The sequence below is a fragment of the Mobula hypostoma genome, chromosome 16 (genome assembly GCF_963921235.1).
Source record: "Mobula hypostoma chromosome 16, sMobHyp1.1, whole genome shotgun sequence".
NCBI lineage: Eukaryota > Metazoa > Chordata > Chondrichthyes > Myliobatiformes > Myliobatidae > Mobula > Mobula hypostoma.
In genome coordinates, this window is record NC_086112.1 from 5,854,228 (window position 1) to 5,876,900 (window position 22,673).

At 43.5% G+C, this 22,673-nt stretch overlaps 1 protein-coding gene across 1 annotated transcript in view; it reads right to left on the bottom strand.

Moving 5' to 3' along the window:
* Positions 1-16,776: 16,776 nt before the first annotated feature.
* adgrv1 (adhesion G protein-coupled receptor V1) overlaps positions 16,777-22,673 on the bottom strand; it is a 514,329-nt gene continuing 508,432 nt past the window's right edge. The window contains exon 89 of the mRNA XM_063069242.1: positions 16,777-17,226. Coding sequence (XP_062925312.1) covers positions 17,108-17,226 — 119 coding nt within the window. The 3' untranslated portion in view covers positions 16,777-17,107. The remainder of the gene's footprint in view (positions 17,227-22,673) is intronic.

The following is a 22,673-nucleotide window of genomic DNA, read 5'->3' on the forward strand; positions in this document are numbered from 1 at the left end:
CTTGCCTCGAGGAACCCAAGCCATGTCCAGTCCCGTAGCAATGTCATGTCTTCGCCTAGTTCCAGGGTCCAAGCCCGAGTCAAGACCCAGGTTCTGGGTCCTTGTCCAGTCTCTGGCTTGCAGTCCAAGCCCAGGCTCCTAGTTTCCAGTTCCTTGTCCTGGTCCCGCTTGCTGAGCCAATGTCCTAGCCCAAGTCTGTGTTCTTGTCACAGCTCCTAGTCTGCATCCAGTCACATCCCTAACTCTAGTCCTGTCCTGTTCCTAGTACTTCATTGTCTGTGTCTTGCATTTGGATCCGTTCCCAGTGCCCCCTCATATGACACTACCACCATACCAGGCAGTGCATTCCAGGCATCCGCCACTCTCTGTAAAATCTTACCCCTCACGTCCCCCTTAAATCTACTGCCTCTCACATTCAATACATGCCCTCTGATATTTGACATCGGAGGCTAGATTAGACCTCTGGCAATGGTCAATGTGACAGGCACCAAGGGATTTCTTCAGAGAGTCCTTGTACCTCTTCTTCGGTGCCCCTCTGTCACGGTGGCCGCTGGAGAGTTCGCCATACAGCACAATCTTGGGCAGGCGATGATCCTCCATCCTGGAGACGTGCCCTGCCCAGCGCAGCTGCGTCTTCAACAGCATGGCCTCAATGTGGTGATCTCCGCCTGTTCGAGGACTTCGATGTTGGTGACAAAGTCACTCCAGTGGATGTTGAGGATGGTGCGGAGGCAGCGCTAGTGGAAACGCTCAAGGAGGCGTAGGTAGTGATGGTAGGTGACCCACGACTCGGAGACGTACAGGAGGGTGGTCAGTACAATGGCTCTGTACAAGCTGATCTTTGTGCCTTTCTTCAAATGCTTGTTGTTTCAGACTCTTTTGTACAGCCTGCCGAATGAGCTGTTTGCCTTTGCCAGTCTGTTGTCAATCTCTTTGTCGATCTTGGCATCTGACGAGATGGTGCACCCCAGGGAGCTGAACTGGTGGACTGTCTTCAGCTCTACCTCACCGATGGTGATGCGGGGAGGGTGATAATCTTCCTGAGGTGCGGGCTGATAGAGAACTTCTGTCTTCTTCAAGCTGACTTCCAGTCCGAAGAGCTTGGCAGACTCTGTGAAGCAGGATGTTACACACTGCAGGGCTGTCTCTGTGTGGGCAACAAGGGCAGCACCGTCTGCGAAGAGTAGCTCTCGGATGAGTTGCTCCAATGTCTTGGTATGGGACTGTAGTCGCCTCAGGTTGAACAGGCTGCCATTGGTGCGGTATCGGATGTAGACACCGCTCTCGTCATCAAGGTCTTCTGTGGCCCTTTCGAGCATCATGCTGAAGAAGATGGTGAAGAGAGTCGGCGTGAGGACGCAGCCTTGCTTTACTCTGTTGCCTATTGGGAAGGGTTCTGAGAGGTCGTTGTTGTTTCTGACTTGGCCACGCTGATCTTCATGTGGCTGGATGACCATGTTGAGGAACTCTGGGGGGTCTTCCCAGTCGTTCCATGATTTGCCACTGACCTTCCCTGCTCACGGTGTTGAGTGCTTTGTTAAGGTCAACAAACGTCACGTACAATCCCTTGTTCTGTTCCGTACACTTCTCTTGGAGCTGCCTGAGAACAAATTAGATTAGATTATGAGGACACTTAGTCCTTGTTTATTGTCATTTAGTAATGCATACAGTAAAAAGTGATACAATTTTCCTCCAGCATGATATCACAGAAACACAAGACAGACCAAGACTAAAACTGACAAAAACCACATAATTATAACATATAGTTACAACAGTGCAAAGCAATACTGTAATTTGATAAGAGCAGACCGTGGGCACGGTAAAAAAAAATGTCTCAAAGTCCCGATAGCCCCAACATCTCATGCAGACGGTAGAAAGGAGAAACTCTCCCTGCCATGACCTTCCAGTGCCGCAAACTTGCTGATGCAGCATCCTGGAAGCACCTGACCACAGTTCGACTCTGGGTCCATCCGAAAACTTCGAGCCTCTGACAAGCCCTCCGGCACCGAGCACCATCTCTGCTGAGCACTTCGATCCTGGCCCTGGCCGCCAAACAACAGGCAAAGCCAAGGACTCGGGGCCTTCCCCTCGGGAGATTTCAGATCACACAGTAGCGGTGGCAGCAAAACAGGCATTTCAGAAGTTTCACCAGATGTTCCTCCGTGCTCTCACGTCTGCCTCCATCAAATCAGAATTGTGCACGGCTTCCTACTTGACAGATAACAGATATTTATCACTGGAGAGGCTGCACGTGCTGCGTGGCACCGCCATCTTCTCCTCCTGCCAAATACCATGTCGGTGGTGCTCCTGTTGGCTCTGAAGACACACTGGCTCTCTGGGAGGTGTTCTTCTGCAATGATGGGCACCAATCTGTTCAGGAGTACTCGCGCAAGGATTTTTCCTGGGATAGAGAGCAGAGTTATCCCCTGGTAGTTGGAGCAGTCGGACTTTCCCCGCTTGTTCTTGTACAGGGCGATGATGACTGCATCTCAGAGGTCCTGTGGTAGTTTACCTCCTTCCCAGGACTGGTGGTCTCCTTCGAGAGAGTGGGCAACCAGTGTACAGTCATCAGCAAACTGTAGCTTATGCGCCACAATGTCCCTGACTTTTGTTTTCGCTCTCAATCTTGCGAGGTTGAGGAGCCCGCCATCAGCCCTCATTTGTAGGAAGAACCCTGACTTCAGGTCTGATGTGGCATCCTGAAGAACAGCAGCGAAGAATAGTCCAAACAGAGTAGGAGCCAAAACACAACCCTGTTTTATGCCGTTGCCGATGGAAAATGGGTCTGACAAATCACCACACATGTTGATGTGGCCTACCATGCCTTCATGAAACTGACGTTGGGGGGCAACCAAATTTTGGTAGGAGCTTCCACAGGCCTCCAGCTCACATAAGTCCCTTTAACCACTACCCTCTGTCTTCCATGCGTAAGCCAGTTCTGAATCCGAACAACCCAATTGCCATGGTCCCCATACATCTTAATCCTCTGCACAGCCTCCGATGCAGTTCATTGCATTGCATGCTCTAAGCGCCTAAGAAATTAAGAAGCAATAAACTATAATAACAAATTCAATTCTCCCAAACATTGTTCTTAGAGAGTATGCTGAGGTTCTAAAATTATGTGTACGGGGTCTTTCTTTTTTGTATGTTAAATTAAAAATGGCTTCTTTGTTATGTTATACTGGGGAATGCTTCTTTGTTATGTTAAATGCTGAGAAAGTCTCTAGCTAGACATTTGCTTGGGTTACTACAGACAGCAGGGTGCTATTAGCCAGTGGGTGTTCATGTATCATTTTGTTTTCGGATACAATGCTGTATCATATGACTGGGGACGAGGTTTTGGCGGGGCGTCGGAGGAGAGACGGAGAGGACAGTGGACGTGTGGAAAGGCTCTGGTCGATCACTCCGGGTGGTCCCGAGCCGTGAGTCGACAGGATCCGGGTGGTCGTCAGGAATTGATTGAGCTCCAACGGTTGTGCACGAAGAACTTGGACTTTGATAAGTCTTGGCGCCCTTTTTTCATTACTTCTTTTTCTGTATTGAATTTATATTAATGTCATAGACTTAGTAATATCCATAAGTGTACTTGGTAAAACGTACTGGGTGTGCTGGCTGATGATTGATGGTTGGGATTGATTCGGGCAGCAACTGACTCCGTGGGAAGCATTGAGGCTGGGTGGGATTTCCCCTAGACATATACGAGCCAATATAACTGAGCATTACATATGGATGGCATAATTATAGATTAATTAAAATGAGAACCCGTCTGCAAGAAATAAAGCCTGAAATTTAACTTTCCAACTGCTGCTTTGTGAAACAAAACTTGCAGGAAATCATAAACATGAGAGAGCCTGTTGCTGGAAATCCAGAGTACACACAGCGTGTAACAGCATCCATGGAGGGGAATGAACAGTCAATGTTTCGGGCCGAGACCCTTCATTTTGACTGGAGAGGAAGGGGAAGAAACCAGAATAAGAAGGTGGGGGGAGGGGAAGGAGGACACTCAGCTGGAAGGTGATAGGTGAAACCAGGTGAGGGGGAAAGTAGGTGGGGGGGGTGAAGTAAGAAGTTGGGAGGAAAAGGGCTGCAGAGGAAGGAATTGGATAGGACTGGACGGTGGACCATGGACAAAGGGCACTAATGGAAAGGAATGTGGAAGATGTATTACAATAACAACATACCCTCATACTTCCTAACAATTTCACAGTTCTGTCAGAATCACATAATAGTGATCACTGAGCCTTGTCTGAATTCATAAAATCGGATTATTTCAGTGGCTTAATGTTCACAGTACACCACTGTGTACTTTTGAGTATGGGTGGAAATCTATGAAAAGTATATAATGTAATGGAATCAAAATTAAGGATATACGCTCAGATTGTTATTGCCCAATCTAATCCCATTTGGAAAATGACCTCAGCATGTTCTAGTCAAGTATCTGACTATTACCGAGGATTATAGTCTTTAGCACCAGACACAAAGCAAGGATGTAATATTGAGACTTTATAAAGCATTGGTGAGGCCTCACTTGGACTGTTGCGAGCAGTTTTGGACCCCTTATCTAAGAAAGGATGTGCTGACATTGGAGAAGGTTGAAAGAAGGTTCCCTAAAATGATTCTGGGATTGAAAAGCTTGACATTTGATGGCTCTGGGCCTGTACTAACCAGAATTCAGAAGAATGAAGGGCGACCTAATTGAAATCTGTCGAATGTTGAAAGGTCTTGACGGAGTGGATGTGGAGAGGATGTTTCCTGTGGTGGGAGAGTCTCAGACCAGAGGACACATCTCAGAATAGAGGGGCATCCATTCAGAATGGAAGTGAGAGGTGAACCAGTGGAATTTGTTGCCACGGGCAGCAGTGGAGGCCAAGTCATTGGGTATACGTAAGGCAGAGGCTGGTGGATTCTCAATTAGTCAGGACATGAAGGGATACAGGGAGAAGGAAAATGGATCATCTGTGCTGAAACAGTGGAGCAGACTTGATGGGCCAAATAGCCTAATACTGCTCCTATATCTTATGGTCTAAAATACTGGAGGAAGTCAATAGGTCAGGCAGCATCTATGGAGAGGACTGAACAGTCGACGTTTCGGCCTGAGACCTTGCTAGAAATTGGCCCGGCTCAGAAGAGTGGATTTTCTTTGAAGCTGTTGAGAAAACAAGAGAAATGCTGCTGTGATTAAAATGTTTCCAATGAGTGAGATAAATATTTGTTTAATAAAAGGTTGATATGTATAAATGAGGGGCGGGGGACATTCTGATTTGATTCCATTGAAACTGCATTGGGGTAGACAATAGGTGAATGGTCTTGCTATCAGCCCATTGTTAAAGATGTATCCCTGCCAAATAATGCACAGTTCATACTCATCCGTTTTGTTGCTTAACCATCAGTTAGTGGTATATTCATGGAAACAGATACAAGATGTTGGAGGAACTCGTCAGGTCAGGCAGCATCGATACTTACTGCCTGTAACTCTGCTTTCATTTAGGGCCTCAATGAAGGCCTTCTGGCACTGTCGGTGTTCAGGGCTTCCTTTATGGTGTCAGTAGCCTCTGCTTGGTTTTCATTACTGTCAGTCATACAAGTCCCGGGTGGAGACTCAGGAATACCATCGCACTCAGACGTAGAAGGATTCTTCATTGTTGTTTCTGTAACAATTTTGTTTTACCAGTCAGGGTTGTTAGCCCTGAGCTGAACCCCCAGATCTGGAGGACCAGTGGACCACTCTTAGTCTGGCCTCTACCATGACCTGTTTGGCATGGGTGACCCTACCAAGAGCTAGCATAGCTCTTCAGGTCATTGAAGCATGCAAACATCCAAACCACGACAAGGTTGTGGTCCTCTTGGAGGAGGCTGGATCTATGGAGGGGAGTAAACAGATGATGTTTCGGGCCGAGACCTTTCTTCAGGACCTGTTGTTTATTTGTCTCCAGAGATGCTGTCTGACCTTTTGAGTTCCTCCAGTATTTTGTTTGTGGAAAATACTGGTCATCTGTCAAATATTGATGTAAAGTGTTGTGCAATTAAATTTCTAATCTGAAGCACTGACTACTCTGAATCAACCCCTCAGTCATTTACAATTATTTTTAACTTGGAATTTCATTCCTTCAGGTTTCTCTTATCTGTCTCTTTATTTCTTTATCAATCTTAATCTTTATTTCCCTCTATTGATTTTTTCTTTCAATTTTGATATTGATCTCACCTGGTTATTGACAGTCCAGAACTGAATGAGGAAAAAGCCAATGAATGACCCAAAATTAATCAGCACAAAGACGACAAACTAACCAATCTTACTAGTTTAGAGCAGATGTGGATGAGCCCTGAGGGACTTAGTTACCTGTGTGAAATTCATGTTCAAGCTGGAGCAATGGTCCCATTTTCAAATGTTGCAATGACTATTTTAAATGTCTGTACACTAGGTGACAATGTCTGAGATCCAAAGGATGTTGTCCATTTCTACAAGGTTACCATTGTGGTGTCAGATTCCTGATGCTCTCTGGTGGGATCCCATTGGAACTACTGAACTGATCCCAGGAGATCATTAGAAACAAATGTTTTGGCTTTATTTTTAACTGTTCTTATTAATGGGTAGAATAACTTTAATACCAACGAAAGCAGGAATAATCATTTCTAATTTTCCATATTTCCTTATAACCAAGAAGGGGGCCCATCAATCCTACAAAACTAAAAATGAATCATCCAGCATTAAGGATTCCTATCGCTCAGGACGTGCCCTCTCCTCATTGCTACCATAAAGAGGAGCTACAGGAGCCTGAAGACACACGTTCCATGTTTCAGGAACAGCTTCTTTCTCTCTGCCATCAGATTTCTGAATGGACAATGAACCCATGAACACTTTTTCAGTACTTTTTTCTTTTATTTCTGCTCTCTTTTTGCACTGCAAATTTAATCTCACACACACACATACACACACATACACGCACACAGATATATAACTTATAGTACTGTGGAAGACTCTCAGACACAGGGTGCCTAAGGCTTTTGCACAGTGCTGTACTAATTTTACATATTGCACTGTACTGCTCCCACAAAAAAAAACGAATTTCACGACATATGTAAGTGATGATAAACTTTCAACCTTGAACCTGATTCTGAAATAGATCTCGATTGTGGACTGAGAGTAGGGAGAGGGGAATCATGGTTGGGAAAAGGAGAAGGGAGAGGGGAGGGAGCAGGAAGCAACAGAGAGACATTCTGCAATGATCAATTAACCAATTGTTTGGAATCAAATGATCCTGCCTGGTGTCTCAGTGCCATGTGTGTCTGCACCCGTTTCACCTCCACACACCCCTGGCACGCCTTCTCTGCCACCTGACCCATACCCTTCCCATGGTATTCCATCCTAGTTATTCCCAACATCCCTTCCTCCTGCCAGGTTTACAAATGTGCTCTCCACTCCACATTGACAAATACAGTACTGTGCAAAAGTCTTAGGGACCTTTGCTATATATATATGTGTATGTGTGTGTGTGTGTGTCTAAGACTTTTGCTCACTGCTGTGTGTGTATATATATATATGTTATTAAAATTCACTGTTTTTTATTATATATTTTTTATTATGCATTGCACTGTACTGCTGCCACAAAACAACAAATTTCATGACATATGTCAGTGATATTAAACTTGATTCTGATTCTGACATTGACTCAGATAGCAATTCATCTGACAAAAGTAGATTCAAAGATTCAAAGCACATTTATTATCAAAGAATGTATAAATTATACTCCTTGAAAGTTGTCTGTTTACAGGCAACTACAAAGCAAGAAACCCAAATAACCCAATTTAAAAAAAGACCAAAAACTACTGGCAGAGAAAGAGAAAAAAAACACAATAGAATAAAGAACATGATAATAAAAAACACAATGAATATCAATACATAAGATAGCTTGTATATTGTACTCAGACTGAGTGTCTGTCCATAAAGTGAGTCTAGGCTGTACATAAGGTGACAGACAGGAAATAATAAAGTAGTGGTGGAGTTAATGGGTGGAGGTGTTGATCAGCCTTACTGCTTGGGAAAAGTAACTGTTCTTGAGTCTGGTGGTCCTGGCGTGGATGCTACGTAGCCTCCTCCCTGATGGGAGCGGAACAAACAGTCCATGAGCAGGGTGGGTGGGATCCTTCATGATGTTTCTGTCCCCTTTATGGCACTTTTCTGTATACACAGTGTGTCCTTTTTGGCAGGTAGGCTGGTACCGGTTATGTGTTGGGCAGTTTTTCCTTCCTGTCCACTGCAGTGCAGTTTCCTCACAACACGGTGATGCAGTTTGTTAGAATGCTGTCCACTGCACAACTGTAAAAGATGTGGTTATAGATGTGCATCGCCCTTCTCTCTTCTTTGTCTTCAGAAAGTAGAGGGCTTTGTGAGCTTTCCTGATCATGTAGAATGTGTTCTGGAACTATGAGATGCAATGTACTGACTGTTCACAGATAGCTCCAAGGTCCCTGGAGGTAGCAGGTTTGCTGAGCCATGTCACTATGCCACTGTCAGTATTATTCTGTTGTCCCATTGGTACCTTTGAGGCCTGCACAGGCAGGCACCTCCCAGTCTCCACCCAGCTAATAGGAGTTACCTGCCACTCATTTCCAACTCATCACCTGCAACCTATTTAAACCCAGCTCTCATCCACAGTTCTTGTTCACTCAAACCAGCCAGCCTCAACAAGTTGCTCTTAGCCTTCAGTCACCTTGTTCCCTTGTAGTGTTTAGCATCTGTTCTCTCGTTTTGTGGCCCCTCGAGGCTTGTTATTTGCAGATTATTATTAAAATGTTCACTCTCTGCAAAATTGTCTCCACTACTCTGCATTTGGGTCAAACCCCCTCCACATTTCCTGACAGTATGTATGGCAACCTGGATAGTGTTGAATCCCTCCAGAACTTTAACTTTGTGCTTGATGTTCATCGCAGGTACAGAAGGTAGAACTGGTAATAGTTCACAGGATGGCAAGCAGGAAAATCAACACTTTCCACAGTGTTTTGCCCGAAGCTTTCTCCAAACTTCAAAGTATGTATAAATTAGAGTGTGGGCACGTGGCCAAGTGGTTAAGGCATTGGACTAGTGACCTGAAGGTCGTGAGTTCGAGCCCCAGCCGAGGGAATGTGTTGTGTCCTTGAGCAAGGCACTTAATCACACATTGCTCTGTGACGACACTGGTGCCAAGCTGTATGGGTCCTAGTGCCCTTCCCTTGGACAACATTGGTGCCGTGGAGAGGGGAGACTTGCAGCATGGGCAACTGCTGGTCTTCCGTACAACCTTGCCCAGGCCTGTGCCCTGGAGAGTGAAGACTTTCCAGGCGCAGATCCATGGTCTCATAAGACTAACGGATGCCCCAATAAATTAGAGAAGCAAATCATGCAAACAATAAAGCAAGCGACTGCATTCAGAATTAAATTGAGTCGAAAACCTGGAGCAGCTGGAGAAGGCCCACAGTCCCAGCGCCAAGGGGAGTGGCGTAAATGTCACAGAGCAGAACCAGCCCAGACCTTCGCCTCCAGTCCTGACACCCTGCCTTTTCAGTCCGTGAATGAAGTGACATGAAGGGGGAGATTAGTGTAAAGGAACTTGAACGGGAGGACTAATGAGGACATCAGCCGGAAAAATTCCTTGCATTATTCACATTCCACTGACAGCTTGCGAAGAGAGTCCTCTGCCTTTTAGTGTTCGAACATTTACAAAATTAATTTTTTCCAGGTTTGTGAACTAACTTTGACTATTAGACTAATACTTCCTGGAATTACGTTTAAGTCACTGATGAATCATTATTTGTTTTTCCATTTAGTTATCTATACGATTGGAATTTTAACTTAATAAATCTATATGTAAACATCTGGTATCAGATTGATGGGGACAAGAAAAACATTCATTTCTAATATAATCTAGCAGTGATAACAAGCTGATGTAAGTGCAGCGCAGGAAAGTTGCCCTCTCTCAGAATTTCTGTTTTACTCGCAGGTTAGTGCTTCTCCCGTTCTGAAAAATAGTTTGTTTGGTAAAGATAATATTGAACTAAGAAAGCTCTTTGTGGATATTGTTCACATTAGGACACAAGTACAAATCTATTGAGTCAACTGGATAAGACCATAAGACCATATGAGCAGAATTTGGCCATTCGGCCCATTGAGTCTGCTCTGCCATTCTATCAGGAGGAATCAGAGCACTGAAATTTATGTCAAGCATTTGCAGAGCTGAAAGGGTGACTGAGCAGCACTGCTCAAAGGTCAAAGTAAATTTATTATCAAAGTTTGTATACTGTACTACCCTGAGGTTTAATTTTTGCAGGCATTCACGATAATACAAAGGAATACAATAGAATCAAAGGCTGACCAACAACCAAGGTACAAAGGAAAACAAACTGTGTAGAGAGATAGATCGATAGACAATACAGAGAACTAAGTTCTAGAGACCTTCAAAGTAACACTGTAGATCAGTTCAGTGTTGAGGTGAGTGAATCTAGCCACGCTGGTTCAGGAGTCTGATAGTTGAAGGGTAATAACTGTACCTGAAACTATGGGACCTAAGACTCCGGTACCTCCTTCCCAATGGCAGCAGCAGGGAGAGAGCATGGCTTGGATGGTGGGTGTCCCTGATGGTGTTCACTTTTACTCATGTGTTCATTGCTGGTTAAAGCTTTCACACTGTGACTGGTTTCAACTGAGTGCAAGTGTCAGAATCCACTGGTTTTAGTGAGGCAACTGTGAGGGAACTGCTGATGGCAGCAGCAAGAAGAGAGCATGGCCTGTATTAACAAAGAGTGACAAGTTAGGGGTGGCACCGTAATGGAGTGGCTAGCATAATTCTATTACAACACTAACTATAAGATCAGGGTTTGATTCCTACTGCTGCCTTTAAGGAGTCTGTACACTGTCTCTGTGGCCGTGTGGGTTTCCTCACAGTGCTCTGCTTTCCTCCCACATTCTACAGATGTACAGGTTAGAGTTAGTGAGATGTACAGGTTAGAGTTAGTGAGTTGTACAGGTTAGAGTTAGTGAGATGTTGGCATGCTATGTGGCGACAGCTGTGGGCTGCCCAGCACGATCCTCGCTGGTTTGACTTGACACAAAAGACCCATTTCGTATATGTTTAAATGTACATGTGACAAATAAAAATAATCTGATTTCATCTTGATCGTTCATCTATATCTTAGGGATGATATTATTAATACAAAGACAGTAAAAACTACTTATGAATCTCCTTCATAACTTCTATAAGTGGATAAATACCTTCATCTGTAAATGTGCTGTCATCAAGTTCGAGTTTAATTGTCAATCAGCTACAATGAATACCCATGAACACAGCCAAATGAAACATGGTTACTCCAGGTCCAAGGTGCAAAACACAGAACCAAAACATACATAGCACAAAGCACATACAGCACATAGAAGATAGCAAGCACATATAAAATATAGTTACACAAACAAAAATATAATCCATGGCCCTGAATCCCATGCGTGTTGCAGCAGTCTGCAGTCGAAGACAATGAAGCTTGTTTTCTACCGTGTGCACACTGGGGGGCAGCACTGACTCCAGCTTGGACGCTGCGTCACACCCGCTTCCGGTGGAACGCACCAACTCCAACGCCTCTCTCCTGAGTGGCTGTAAACAGGCAACGGCACGGCTTGAGGCCTAGTCCTTGCTCCGACCAAGGCCATGCGGATTTCCTGCCGTCCGCTAATAAATCAGTTAATTGAACTTGCAGCGTTCCACATTACAAGTGTTTAACAGACTCTTGCAATCACAAGAAAAATGACTAAGGCAATTGCTTGTTGTTAGACTGCACAGCGCCTTTGCACACCAGTGCCTCTGACACCTCTCTGATGTGATGCAGGCAGCAGCACGATCTGCACCAAGTTCAGCTCCTGGACTTCTTTTTTTTCTTTATTTTATTTTACTCTTTCTTTCTATTTTATCAGGTATTGCATTGAACTGCTGCTGCTAAGTTAACAAATTTCATGACACATGCCGGTGATAATAAATCTGATTCCAATTCTGATTCCTTCAGTTTCTCCAGCAACAAGCAACTCGGTGATGGGTTAGACCTGCAGTACTTTAAGTTGTTAATGTCCAGCAGAGACTTGAATTGTAAAAGATAATTTTAAAAAGGACAATAACACCTTTGGTTAGCCCTGTAGAAGCGGTTGTGATTGAACTCATCACCATCTTACTGGAAGATTATTCTTATCTTCATATCATGCTGTTTGAACTGGTTAAATGGTAGCATGATATGCCCTTAATCATAATGCCTTAAGCGGGGCACTGTCTACGCCACCCCGAGCTACCTGCCAGCCTAGTCATCACATGGGAGCCCAAGCACGGGAGGATGAACCCTGGGCGCCCTCCCAAGACTATGGTCAACACACTCCTAGAAGACAGCGGCGCGGCTAACGTAGGTGAACTGAGCACACTGATGAGGGAGAGGGAGAAGTGGAGAGTCTGTCATCGTGCTCGATGCCAGCCCCCTAGGCCTGAGTCGACGTAGTAATGATATGACTTCTTTGTAGAACCTTAGTCTGTTTGTGTTTCATTAACTATTAACTAGACCTGCTAATGGTTTCTTGACATGTGGCCAGCTGCAACCAGGATAGAATTTATGAGTCTGGCCTGAGAGTTCCTGTGGGAGATGAGCTGAGGTGAAGGATGAACTTAAGCAATGATATGGAAATAAATATCAGTCGACTTGCTGTTGGGATAGTTATGTGTTCTCTACTCAATTCACAGTCCAATACACTGAGATCATAAGAAATAGGAGCAGAATTAGGCCATTCGGCCCATCAAACCAGCTCTGTCATTTCATCATGGCTGATTTATTATCTCTCTTGACCCCATTCTCCTGCCTTCTCCCTGTAACCTTTGACACCATTACTAATTTAGCCAGAAAGTGATAAATCTGTGGAATTCTTTGCCACAGGCAGCTATGGAGGACGTCTTTATTTAAGGCAGAGGATGATAGATTTTGGATTGGTCAGGGCATGAAGGGAGAAGGCTGGAGATTGGGGCTGAGAGGAAAATTGAATCCACTATGGTGAAATTGTGGAGCGGACCCAATGGGCCAAAATGGCCTGATTCTGCTCCTATATCGTATGGTCTTATGGTCTGATCAAGAACCTATCAGCCTCTGCTTTAAATATAGTCAATGACTTGGCCTCCACAGCTGTCTGTGGCAATGGATTCCACGGATTCACCACCCTCTGGCTAAAGAAATTCATCCTCATCTCTGTTCTAAAGGGGTGTTCTTCTATTCTGAGGCAGTGCCCTGTGGTCCTAGACTCCCCAACTATAGGAAGCATTTTCTTCATTTCCACTCTATCTAAACCTTTCAATATTTGGTAGGTTTCAATGAGATTCCACCCCCACCCCCCACCTATTCTTCTGAACTCCAGTGAGTACAGGCCTAGAGCCATTAAACACACCTCATATAATAACCTTTTCATTTCTGGGATCTTTCTCGTGAACCTCCATTGCACCCTCTCCAATTCCTGCACATCCTTTCTCAGATAAACACATCTTCTCCCAAGTTACAGTTCTCTTGCAGACTGCATCAGGTTTTCTTCCGAGGTTTCCCTATGTTTTGCTGCATTCATTTTACCCTCTACCTTCACAAGCCTTCCAGGGCCTGATGCAGTGAAGCATCCCCACAGCATGATGCAGCCACCACCATGCTTCACAGTAGGGATGGTGTGTTTTTGATTAAACATAGCACTTAGTCTGATCGCCAAAAAGCTCAATTTTGGTTTCATCAGACCATAGAACCCTCTTCCAGCTGACTTCAGTGTCTCCCACATGCCTTCTGGTGAACTCTAGTTGAGATTTCATGTCAATTTTTTTCAACAGTGGCATTCTCTTTGCCACTCTTCCTTAAAGCTGTGACTGGTGAAGCACCTGGATAACAGTTGCCATATGCCATATGCGTAGTCACTCCCATCTCAGCTACTGAAGTTTGTAACTTCTCCAGAGTTTTCATAGGTCTCTTGGTGGCCTCCCTCACTAGTTCCATTCTTGCACGGTCACTCTGTTTTTGAGGACGGCCTGCTCTCAGCAAATTTACAGCTGTGGCATATTCCTTCCATTTCTTGATGATTGACTTCACTGCTGTTGTTGGCCTCTGTTGGTAAGAGTTGACCAAGGATATCACATCCTAGCTGTCTAGATCCACAAGTCAGGGCAGTATGACATGGAGAGCATGTAGCAAGCTCCCCCTCTCCATCCATCTGAATCCAAAGGAACGGCAGAAACCAATACAATTTGGTACCAGCAGGGTTGCAGAAGTTGTCAGTCAGCATTGAACTCACTGTAGGACTGCTTTAGGGACTCCAGCTCCAGAGTTTTCCTCAGGGTTTACTTGCGAAGACTTCCCCATGAGTAGGTATGGCCGCAAGGCAATTGAGATTAGAGTTTTCCTTCTCTTAGATGGTTGACGAGCCCCATCTGCCTGAAGTGACTGGTTTTAAGGCACCAGTAACCTGCTTTTGCCCCTTCTTCTGTCCGTAGAAACAGTTCTGCAGGGCTTAGTAGCTAAGCCACATATGAAGTCCAGGAGCTGGACTTGGTTGTCAGAGGCTATTTGAGGCTCACGGCATTGGAAACATTTAATAGGTAGTGGGAGTTTGTCCCCATTAACACCCCTGGCTGTAACAACCTTAACTGTACTCCAAGGGATATTCAGTGATGAAAATTTTCTTGTATCCATCTCCAGACTTGAGCTTTTCAATGACCTTTTTGCTTGGAGTAAGTTGCTTGAAGTGTCCTTTTGTCTTTGTGATGTAGTTTTTGCCAGGATACTGACTCACCAGCAGTTGGACTTTCCAGATACAGGTGTATTTTTACTGCAATCAATTGAAACACCTTGACTGCACGTGGTGATCTCCATTTAACTCATTATGTGACTTCTAAAACCAATTGGCTGCACCAGTGTAGATTTGGTGTGTCATATTAAAGGGGATGAATACTTATGCAATCTATTATTTTGTCTTTTATATTACTAATTAACAGATCACTTTGTAGAGATCTGTTTTCACTTTGACACAAAAGTCTTTTTCTGTTGATCAGAGACAAAATAAGCCAAATTAAATCCGCTGTGATTCAAAGTTGTAAAGCAATAAGATATGAAAACCTTCAAGGGGTGTGAATACTTTTTATAGGCACTGTAGATCAGTTGCAGATATGGGCAGAGAAATGACAGATAGAATTTATCCGGCCAAATGTGAAATCTTGCACTTTGGTTGGTCAAATGTCAAGAGCGGTATGCTGTTAAGACCCTTAATGGTGCTGATGAGCAGAGGGATGTTGGGGTCCAAGTTCATAGCTCCCTGAAAATGGCTACACATGTTGATAGGGTAATGAAGAAGGCATCTGGTATGCTTGCCTTTGTTAGTGAAGTCATTGAGTTGTAAAGTCTGAAAGATATGTTGAAGCTTTATAAAACTCTGGTTAGGCCACAATTGGAATTTTCATTCATTTCTGGTCTCCATCATAGGACGTGGATGTTTTAGAGGGGGTGCTGAAGAAATTTACCAGGATGCTGCCTGGATTTGAGGGCATGTGTTCTGAGGAGAGGTTGGAACATCTTGTGTTGTTGTCTCTGGAATAGGAGAGGTTGAGGGGAGACCTGATAGAAATTTATAGTTGATAAGGGGCATTGATAGAGCAGACAGCCAGTGTAGTTTTCCTTCGGGTCATAATGTTTCATATTGGAGACCATGCACTCAAGATGAGAGGGAATAAGTACAAAGGAGAAGTGCAGTAGAGACAAATGCAATACAGGTATTTAAGAGGCTTTTAGATAGCTTTTATCTGGTAAGATGGTGGTGTATTCAATCGCAGCAGCTTCTACAGGATCAATTAAAGATGTTATTGTTTTTTTTAAGTGTATTTATTATGATTCCAAGATCGTTATGGACATTAAGAACTTAAAGTACTGCAGGTCTACCCCATCAGTTTGTTGCTTGGTGGTGGAAACTGAAGAAGCTGGACTTGGAACGGATCAAGCTCTTGCCTGCATTGGACGAGTCAGTGCACAAAGGAGGTGTGCAGTTTAATAGCAAGTGACTATCTTAGTCGCTTTTCTTGTGATCGCAAGACCCTGTTGGACATTGTTAACGTGGAACTATCTTAGTCGCTTTTCTTGTGATCGCAAGACCCTGTTGGACATTGTTAATGTGGAATGCTGCAAGTCCGATTCACTGATGCATTGGCGCAAGGCGGGGCAGCTGCGTGGCCTTGGTCGTAGGGAGGATTAGGCCTCAAGCCACGGTGCCGCCTGTTTACAGCCGTTCAGGAGAGAGGCATTGGAGGCAGTGCGATGCGGTGTCTAAGCTGGAGCCGGTGCTTCCCAGAGTTTGCTCAGCAGAAGACAAGCTGTGTGGGGTTCAGCTGCAGACTGCTCCAACAGTCATGGACTACAGGGTCTTGGGCTATATTTCTGTATGTGTTTTACTGATATCTTATATGTGCCTTCTGCTGTGTGTGACAGTTGGTACTGTGTTTAGCCCCTTGGCCCTGGAGTAACACTGTTTCATTTGGCTGTGTTCATGTGTGGTTGAATGACAATTAAACTTGAACTTGAATGTGCCAGAAATGGAGGGATATAAATGCACAGGCAGGAGGGACTTGTTAAGTTGGCTTAAAATTACTAGTTTAATTTATTTGTACAATGTCATGGGCTGAAGTGCCTGTTCCTGTGCTGTACTGTTCTTTATTCTATGTTAATAAATACTGGTCAAAAAGAAAGATCATACAAGTTTTCTTTTCATAATCACCGTCAGAAATGACCACAAAATTATTTTTATTATGTTACTTCTATGGGAAGATATTTTACAGAAGTAATTTATTGCTAGTTTTTTTTATTGTAGTTTATATCTAAATGCTACATATTTTCTTCATCCATATTAGTTAATTAACATTTACTTCTCTGTAATCAAGTTTTTGAAGGCTAAGGTTATATCAGTTGAACATTACAAAAATGTTGTACAAACATTGTAAAGTATACCACTGATCCTACATATTTCAATGCAAAATTTTAGTGCAAAAGAGGAACATCCAAAAAAGTATAAAAACATGGACAAATTTCAATTAAAAAGCGTGTGAGGGTGTTAAAGGTGAGTGTCGGCTATTGGTATTCTTCGTAGCTCCACAATCTGGGAATTTGAAATGCTCCTACCATCTTGACTTCCATGATACGATTCATTGTCACTTGCACCGAGGCCGGCACCTGGATCAAGAAAAAAACATTAGGCATCACGGTACTCTAGCAGTTAGCATAACACAATTATGCACCAGTGACCTAGGTTCGATTCCCGCAGCTGTGTGTACGTTCTCTCCGTGACTGTGTGGGATTCTCTGGGTGCTCCAGTTTCCTCCCACATTCCAAAGAAGTACAGGTTAGAGGGTTAATTGGTCACATGGGTGTGAGTCGGCTGCATGGGCTTGTTGGGTCTGAAAAGACCTGTTACTGTGCTGTATTTTCAAATAAATTACAAAAAAATCTTTGGCAGGGTTCTTAGCAAAAGATGGTACTAAGCTTATATCCTAGGAATACCTCTAAAGTATCAAAAATTTTCAGACATGACTGCACGGCCGAACATCTGAACAATCACATCGTCAGGATCGCCGATGATATGACAGTGCTCATTACTAACAATGACACAGCCTACAGAGAGGAGGTCAAAGAGCTTGAGGCCCGGTGCCAGGTAAATAACCTCTTCCTTATGTCAACAGAACAAAGAAGATAGTTTTCAGCTTCAGGACAACTCACACTAATCACATCCCCTTTACATCTGTGGCACAATAGTGGAAACTGCAAGAAGTTTCAAACTCCTGAGAGTGCAGATCGCACATAAACTCTCCTGGTCCCAGAACACATCTTATACAGTCAGGAAAGCTCACCAACACATCTACTTTCTGAGGAGGCTGAAGAGAGCTGGGCTTTACAGATCCATATTCACATGAATCTACAGGTGCGCAGTAGAGAGCATCCTAACAGTCCGCATCACTGCATGGTACAGAAACTGCAATGCAGTGACAGGAAAGCGCTACAGGAGGTAGTCAAAGCTGCCCAATGCACCAGTGACACCAGCCTAGCTACTATCAAGGACATATATAAAGAAAGGTGCTAAAAAAGAGCCAGTAACATCATGAAAATTCCCATCCACCATGCTTGGTTCGTAGACTATTTGTCCCACTCCCATCAGGGAAGAGGCTACACCAGGACCACCAGACTCAAAAACAGTTACCTTCCCCAGGCAGTAAGGCTGATCAACACCTCCACCCACTAACTCCACCACTACTTTATTATTTCCTATCAGTCACCTTATGTACAGCCTTGTGTCACTGTATGGACTTACAACCAATCGATGTGTAGAAGCAATCTAATGTATTTATAGTTATTGTGCTCTTTGTCTTTTGTGTTTTTTTGTGATGCGTTGAATCTGGAGTAACAATTACTTCATTCTCCTTTGCACTTGTGTACAGGAAGTGACATTAAATAGGAAATTACATTAAACAATCTTGAATCTCCAAAGGATGTACATAAATGCTAAATTGACCATGTAGCTCAGTGCTCTTCCACATTCTGTATTGTTATAGAGTCATAGAGCACTACAGCATAGAAACAGGGTCTTTAGCGCATCTAGTTCATGCCGAACTAAGAATGTGTGTCGTGTATTGGCCTTCAGTACAGGCTGATTGAGTTCTAGAGCCATGAGGTAAGTTGCAGCTCTATAACACTCTAGGGAGACTACACTTGGAGTGTTGTGTTCAGTTCTGGTTACTTCATTATAGAAAGGATGCGAAAGCTTCAGAGAAGTTGTTGAGGAGATTCCCCAGGATGCCCCCTGGATTAGAGAGCAAGTCTTTTGAGGAAAGGTTGAGATAGCTAGGATTTTACCTTTGGAATGAAGAAAGATGAGAGGAAACTTGATAAAGGAATGTAAGGTGATAAGAGGCATAGATAGAATGGACAGCCAGAAACTTTTTCGATAGTCCTGATGGCTGATACGAGAGGACATATGGTACTTTTAAGGTGATTGGAGGAAAGTATAGTGGGGAATGTCAGAGGTAAGATTTTTACATAGAGAGTGGTGGGTGTGTGGAATGTGCTGCTGTGGGTGGAGGTAGAGGCAGATACATTAGACACATTTAAGAGACTATTAGTTAGTCACATGGATGACAGAAACATTGAGGGCTATGTGGGCGGGCGGGGTGGGATTGATCTTAGAGTAGGTTAAAAGATCAGCACAACACTGTGGGCCACCGTGCTGAAATGTTCTATGTTAAATATTGAAAGAGGTGTACAAGATCATAAGAGGCAGAAATCAAGTGGATAGCTAGAGACTATTTCCCAGGGTGGAAATGGGTAAAACGAGGGGGCATAATTTTAAGGTGATTGGAGGAAAGTTTGAAGGGATGTCCGAGGTAAGTATTTTACACAGAGAGTGGTGAGTACATGGAAATCACTTCCAAGGGTGAAGGTAGAGGCAGATACATTAGAGACATTTAAGAGACTTTTAGATAGGCACACCATGATAGAAAGATAGAGGGCCATGAAAGGTCGATGGGTTAGACTGATTTTGGAGTAGATTAAAAGGTCAGCACAACAATGTGGGTGGAAGGGCCTGTACTGTACTGTAATGTTCTATGTTCAAACATCTGCTGGGGTTTATATTTGTGTTCACAACAGCAGTCTGTCCCTCAGTGATGCTGTGGCAATGACACTAATTTCACTAAACTACCTTTACCCTTGACTTCGACTTCAGCTGAAAGTAAGGAAGCTGTTAGGTAGTTTTGTATACATTTTTTCCACAACTTTTTCACAGCAACAATATTTCTAAAAAGAATCAGGATCATTTTATGAAACCATTCTATATTCCCATGTTGTCTGTAAGGGGTCTGTGGGATGTGCTGGTTCCCTCCGGGTGCTCTGGTTTCCTCCCACAGTCCAAGGATATTCCAGTTGGTAGGTGAACTGGTTGTTGTAAATTGTCCCATGATCAGGCTGAGGTTAAAATAGGGGTTGTTGGACAGTGCAGCTTTGAAGGCCGCAAAGCCTACCCTGCACTGTATCTCATGAATAAATAAATAGTTTGCTCCACCATTCAGTCATTATTGATTTATTTTCCCTTTCAACCCCATTCTCCTGCCTTCTCCCCCTAACCTTTGACGCCCATACTAATCAAGAACCTATCAACCTGCTCTTTAAATACACCTAATGTCTTAGCCTCCACAGTTGTCCATGGCAAAGAATTCCACACATTCTACATCCTCTGGTTAAAGAAATTCCTCCTCATCTCCATTCTAAAGGGACATCCTTATATTCTGAAGCTGTGCCCTCTGGTTCTAGACTCCCCCACTGTAAAGTTAATTTATTTTTAACCACGCTTATTTCATTAGGTGCTAAAGTTACGGGGTATTTTGTTTCAAGGAGAAACGAGAGCATTGTAATGAAATGGAAAGGAAGTGGGAAGATGCCAGAATAAATAGGTGGGGGGGAGGAGAACGGGGACTAGCTGGAAGGTTAGAGGTAAAGTCAGGTGGGTGGTAAAGGTAAAGGGCTGGAGAGGAAGGAACTGACAGTAGAGGAGAGGAACCTATTATTTTTTAGCTTTCCACCTTCACGTTTCCCCCCAATATTTTTATTCTGGCATCTTCCCTCTTTCTTTCCAGTCCTGATGAAGGGTCTTGGGCTGAAACACTGACTGTTCATTTCCCTTCACAGATGTTGCTTGGCCTGCTGAGTTTCTCCAGCATTTGGTGTGTGTTACTCTGGTCACAACAGGGACAAATCATGACCAGATTGGGCCCAGTTTACAATGTAGCAGATGCCCTCTGTCATAGTCATAGAATCATAGAAGACTGCAGCACAGAAACAGGCTGTTCGGCCCATCTGATCCATGCTGAACTCTTATTCTGCCTCGTCCCATCAATCCACATCCAGGCTCTTGCCCTCCATACCCCTCCTAACCATGTACTTATTCAATGTTGAAATTGAACCACTTATGCTGGCAGTTCATTGCACACTCTGAGTGAAAAAGATCCCCTTCAAACATTTCACCTTTCACCCTTAACCCATGACCTCTGGTTCTATTCTCACCCAACCTCAGTGGAAAACACATATATGCATTTACCATGTCTATACTCCTCATAATTTTGTATACTTTTATCAAATCTGCCCTCATTCTCCTAAGCTCCTGGGAAAAAACAAATTCTATTCTCCTACACTCCATGGAATAAAGACCTGATGAAGTCTCAGTCTGAAGTGTCAACTATTCCTTTGCCTAACCCAGTGAATGCTGCCAGCACTTTGTTTTTTTTGCTATAATTCTGTTGCTAGGTCACAGACAGCAGATAGAAATGGTTTTATTATAGTGAAATATATTCATAAAGGTTGCATTTGCCTTACTTAAAGTAGTCCTCAATGTCGTATAACTCACGATAAACACACATCTTTTAAGTTTACTACTGCTAATGTGGAATACATTTACTTTACGGATTTGCCTCCATATATAAATTTTCCATAGTGATTTGACTTTGAACAGAGTTCCATCATTTATGCATCTCTTAATTTAGTCAGATTCAAGGCCATTTCATCACAACAGATGATTTTTTTACAGTTTTATCTTGGTTGAGGGATTTTATTGCTTAACTTGGGACATATAGTACATGTCATCCAACGTCTGATGCTTATCTTGATCTCATTCCTGATTGCTGAATTCACTAGTGTGCTTTATCAATTAACTATATTATAAATCCTATCAATACTGTAAATTACAGACATCACAAAGGGCACTGCTGCAAGAAAGCAGCATCCATCATCAAAGACCCTGCCATGCTCTCTTCTTTCTGTTGCCATTGGGCAGGAGGTACAGGAGACTCAGGACCCACACCACCAGGTTCAGTAACAGTTATCAGGCTCCTGAACCAGTGGGGATAACGTTACTCACTCAACACAATCTTTGGACTCACTTTCAAGGACTCTGCAACTCAAGTTCTCAGTGATACTTATTCATTTATTATTCGTCTTTGTTCAGTACTGTCCAAAAGTCTAGGACACCCTGGATTTTTTATATGGTTTCAGATGGTATGGTCTCAACATCATCAGGGCTGTCTGGGTTACCTGGAGAGACAGACGCAAGTGAGACAGCCAAAGTCTGCAGAAGAACTGTAGCAAGTTCTCCAAGATGCTTGGAAAAATCCACCAGCCAATTTACTTATAAAACTGCTTGACAGTTTACCTAAGAGAGTTGATGCAGATTTAAAGCAAAGGGTTGTCACACCAAATATTGATTTTGTTTTTTTTTTTTTTGCTGTCTACTGCTCTTTATGGTATTTTTTTAATATTTGGAGACTTCTCATTTCATTATTTTTGAAAGCATCTTCATTTTACAGAATTTCTTTAACCTATGCCTAAGACCTTCACACAGTATTTGCATAGTTTGTCTTCTTTTGCATATTGGCTTTGTCAGTCTTCATGTGCAGTTTTTCAGTGATTCTGTGATATTTCTTTGTTCTACTGAGAATGGTGCAAGAAAACAAATCATCAGAGAATCGCACAGTGATATTCTACTTGGAGTATCGTGAGCAGTTTTGGGCTCCTTATCTTAGAAAGGATATGCTGAAACTGGAGAGGGTTCAAAGAACGTTCACAAGAATGATTCCAGGATT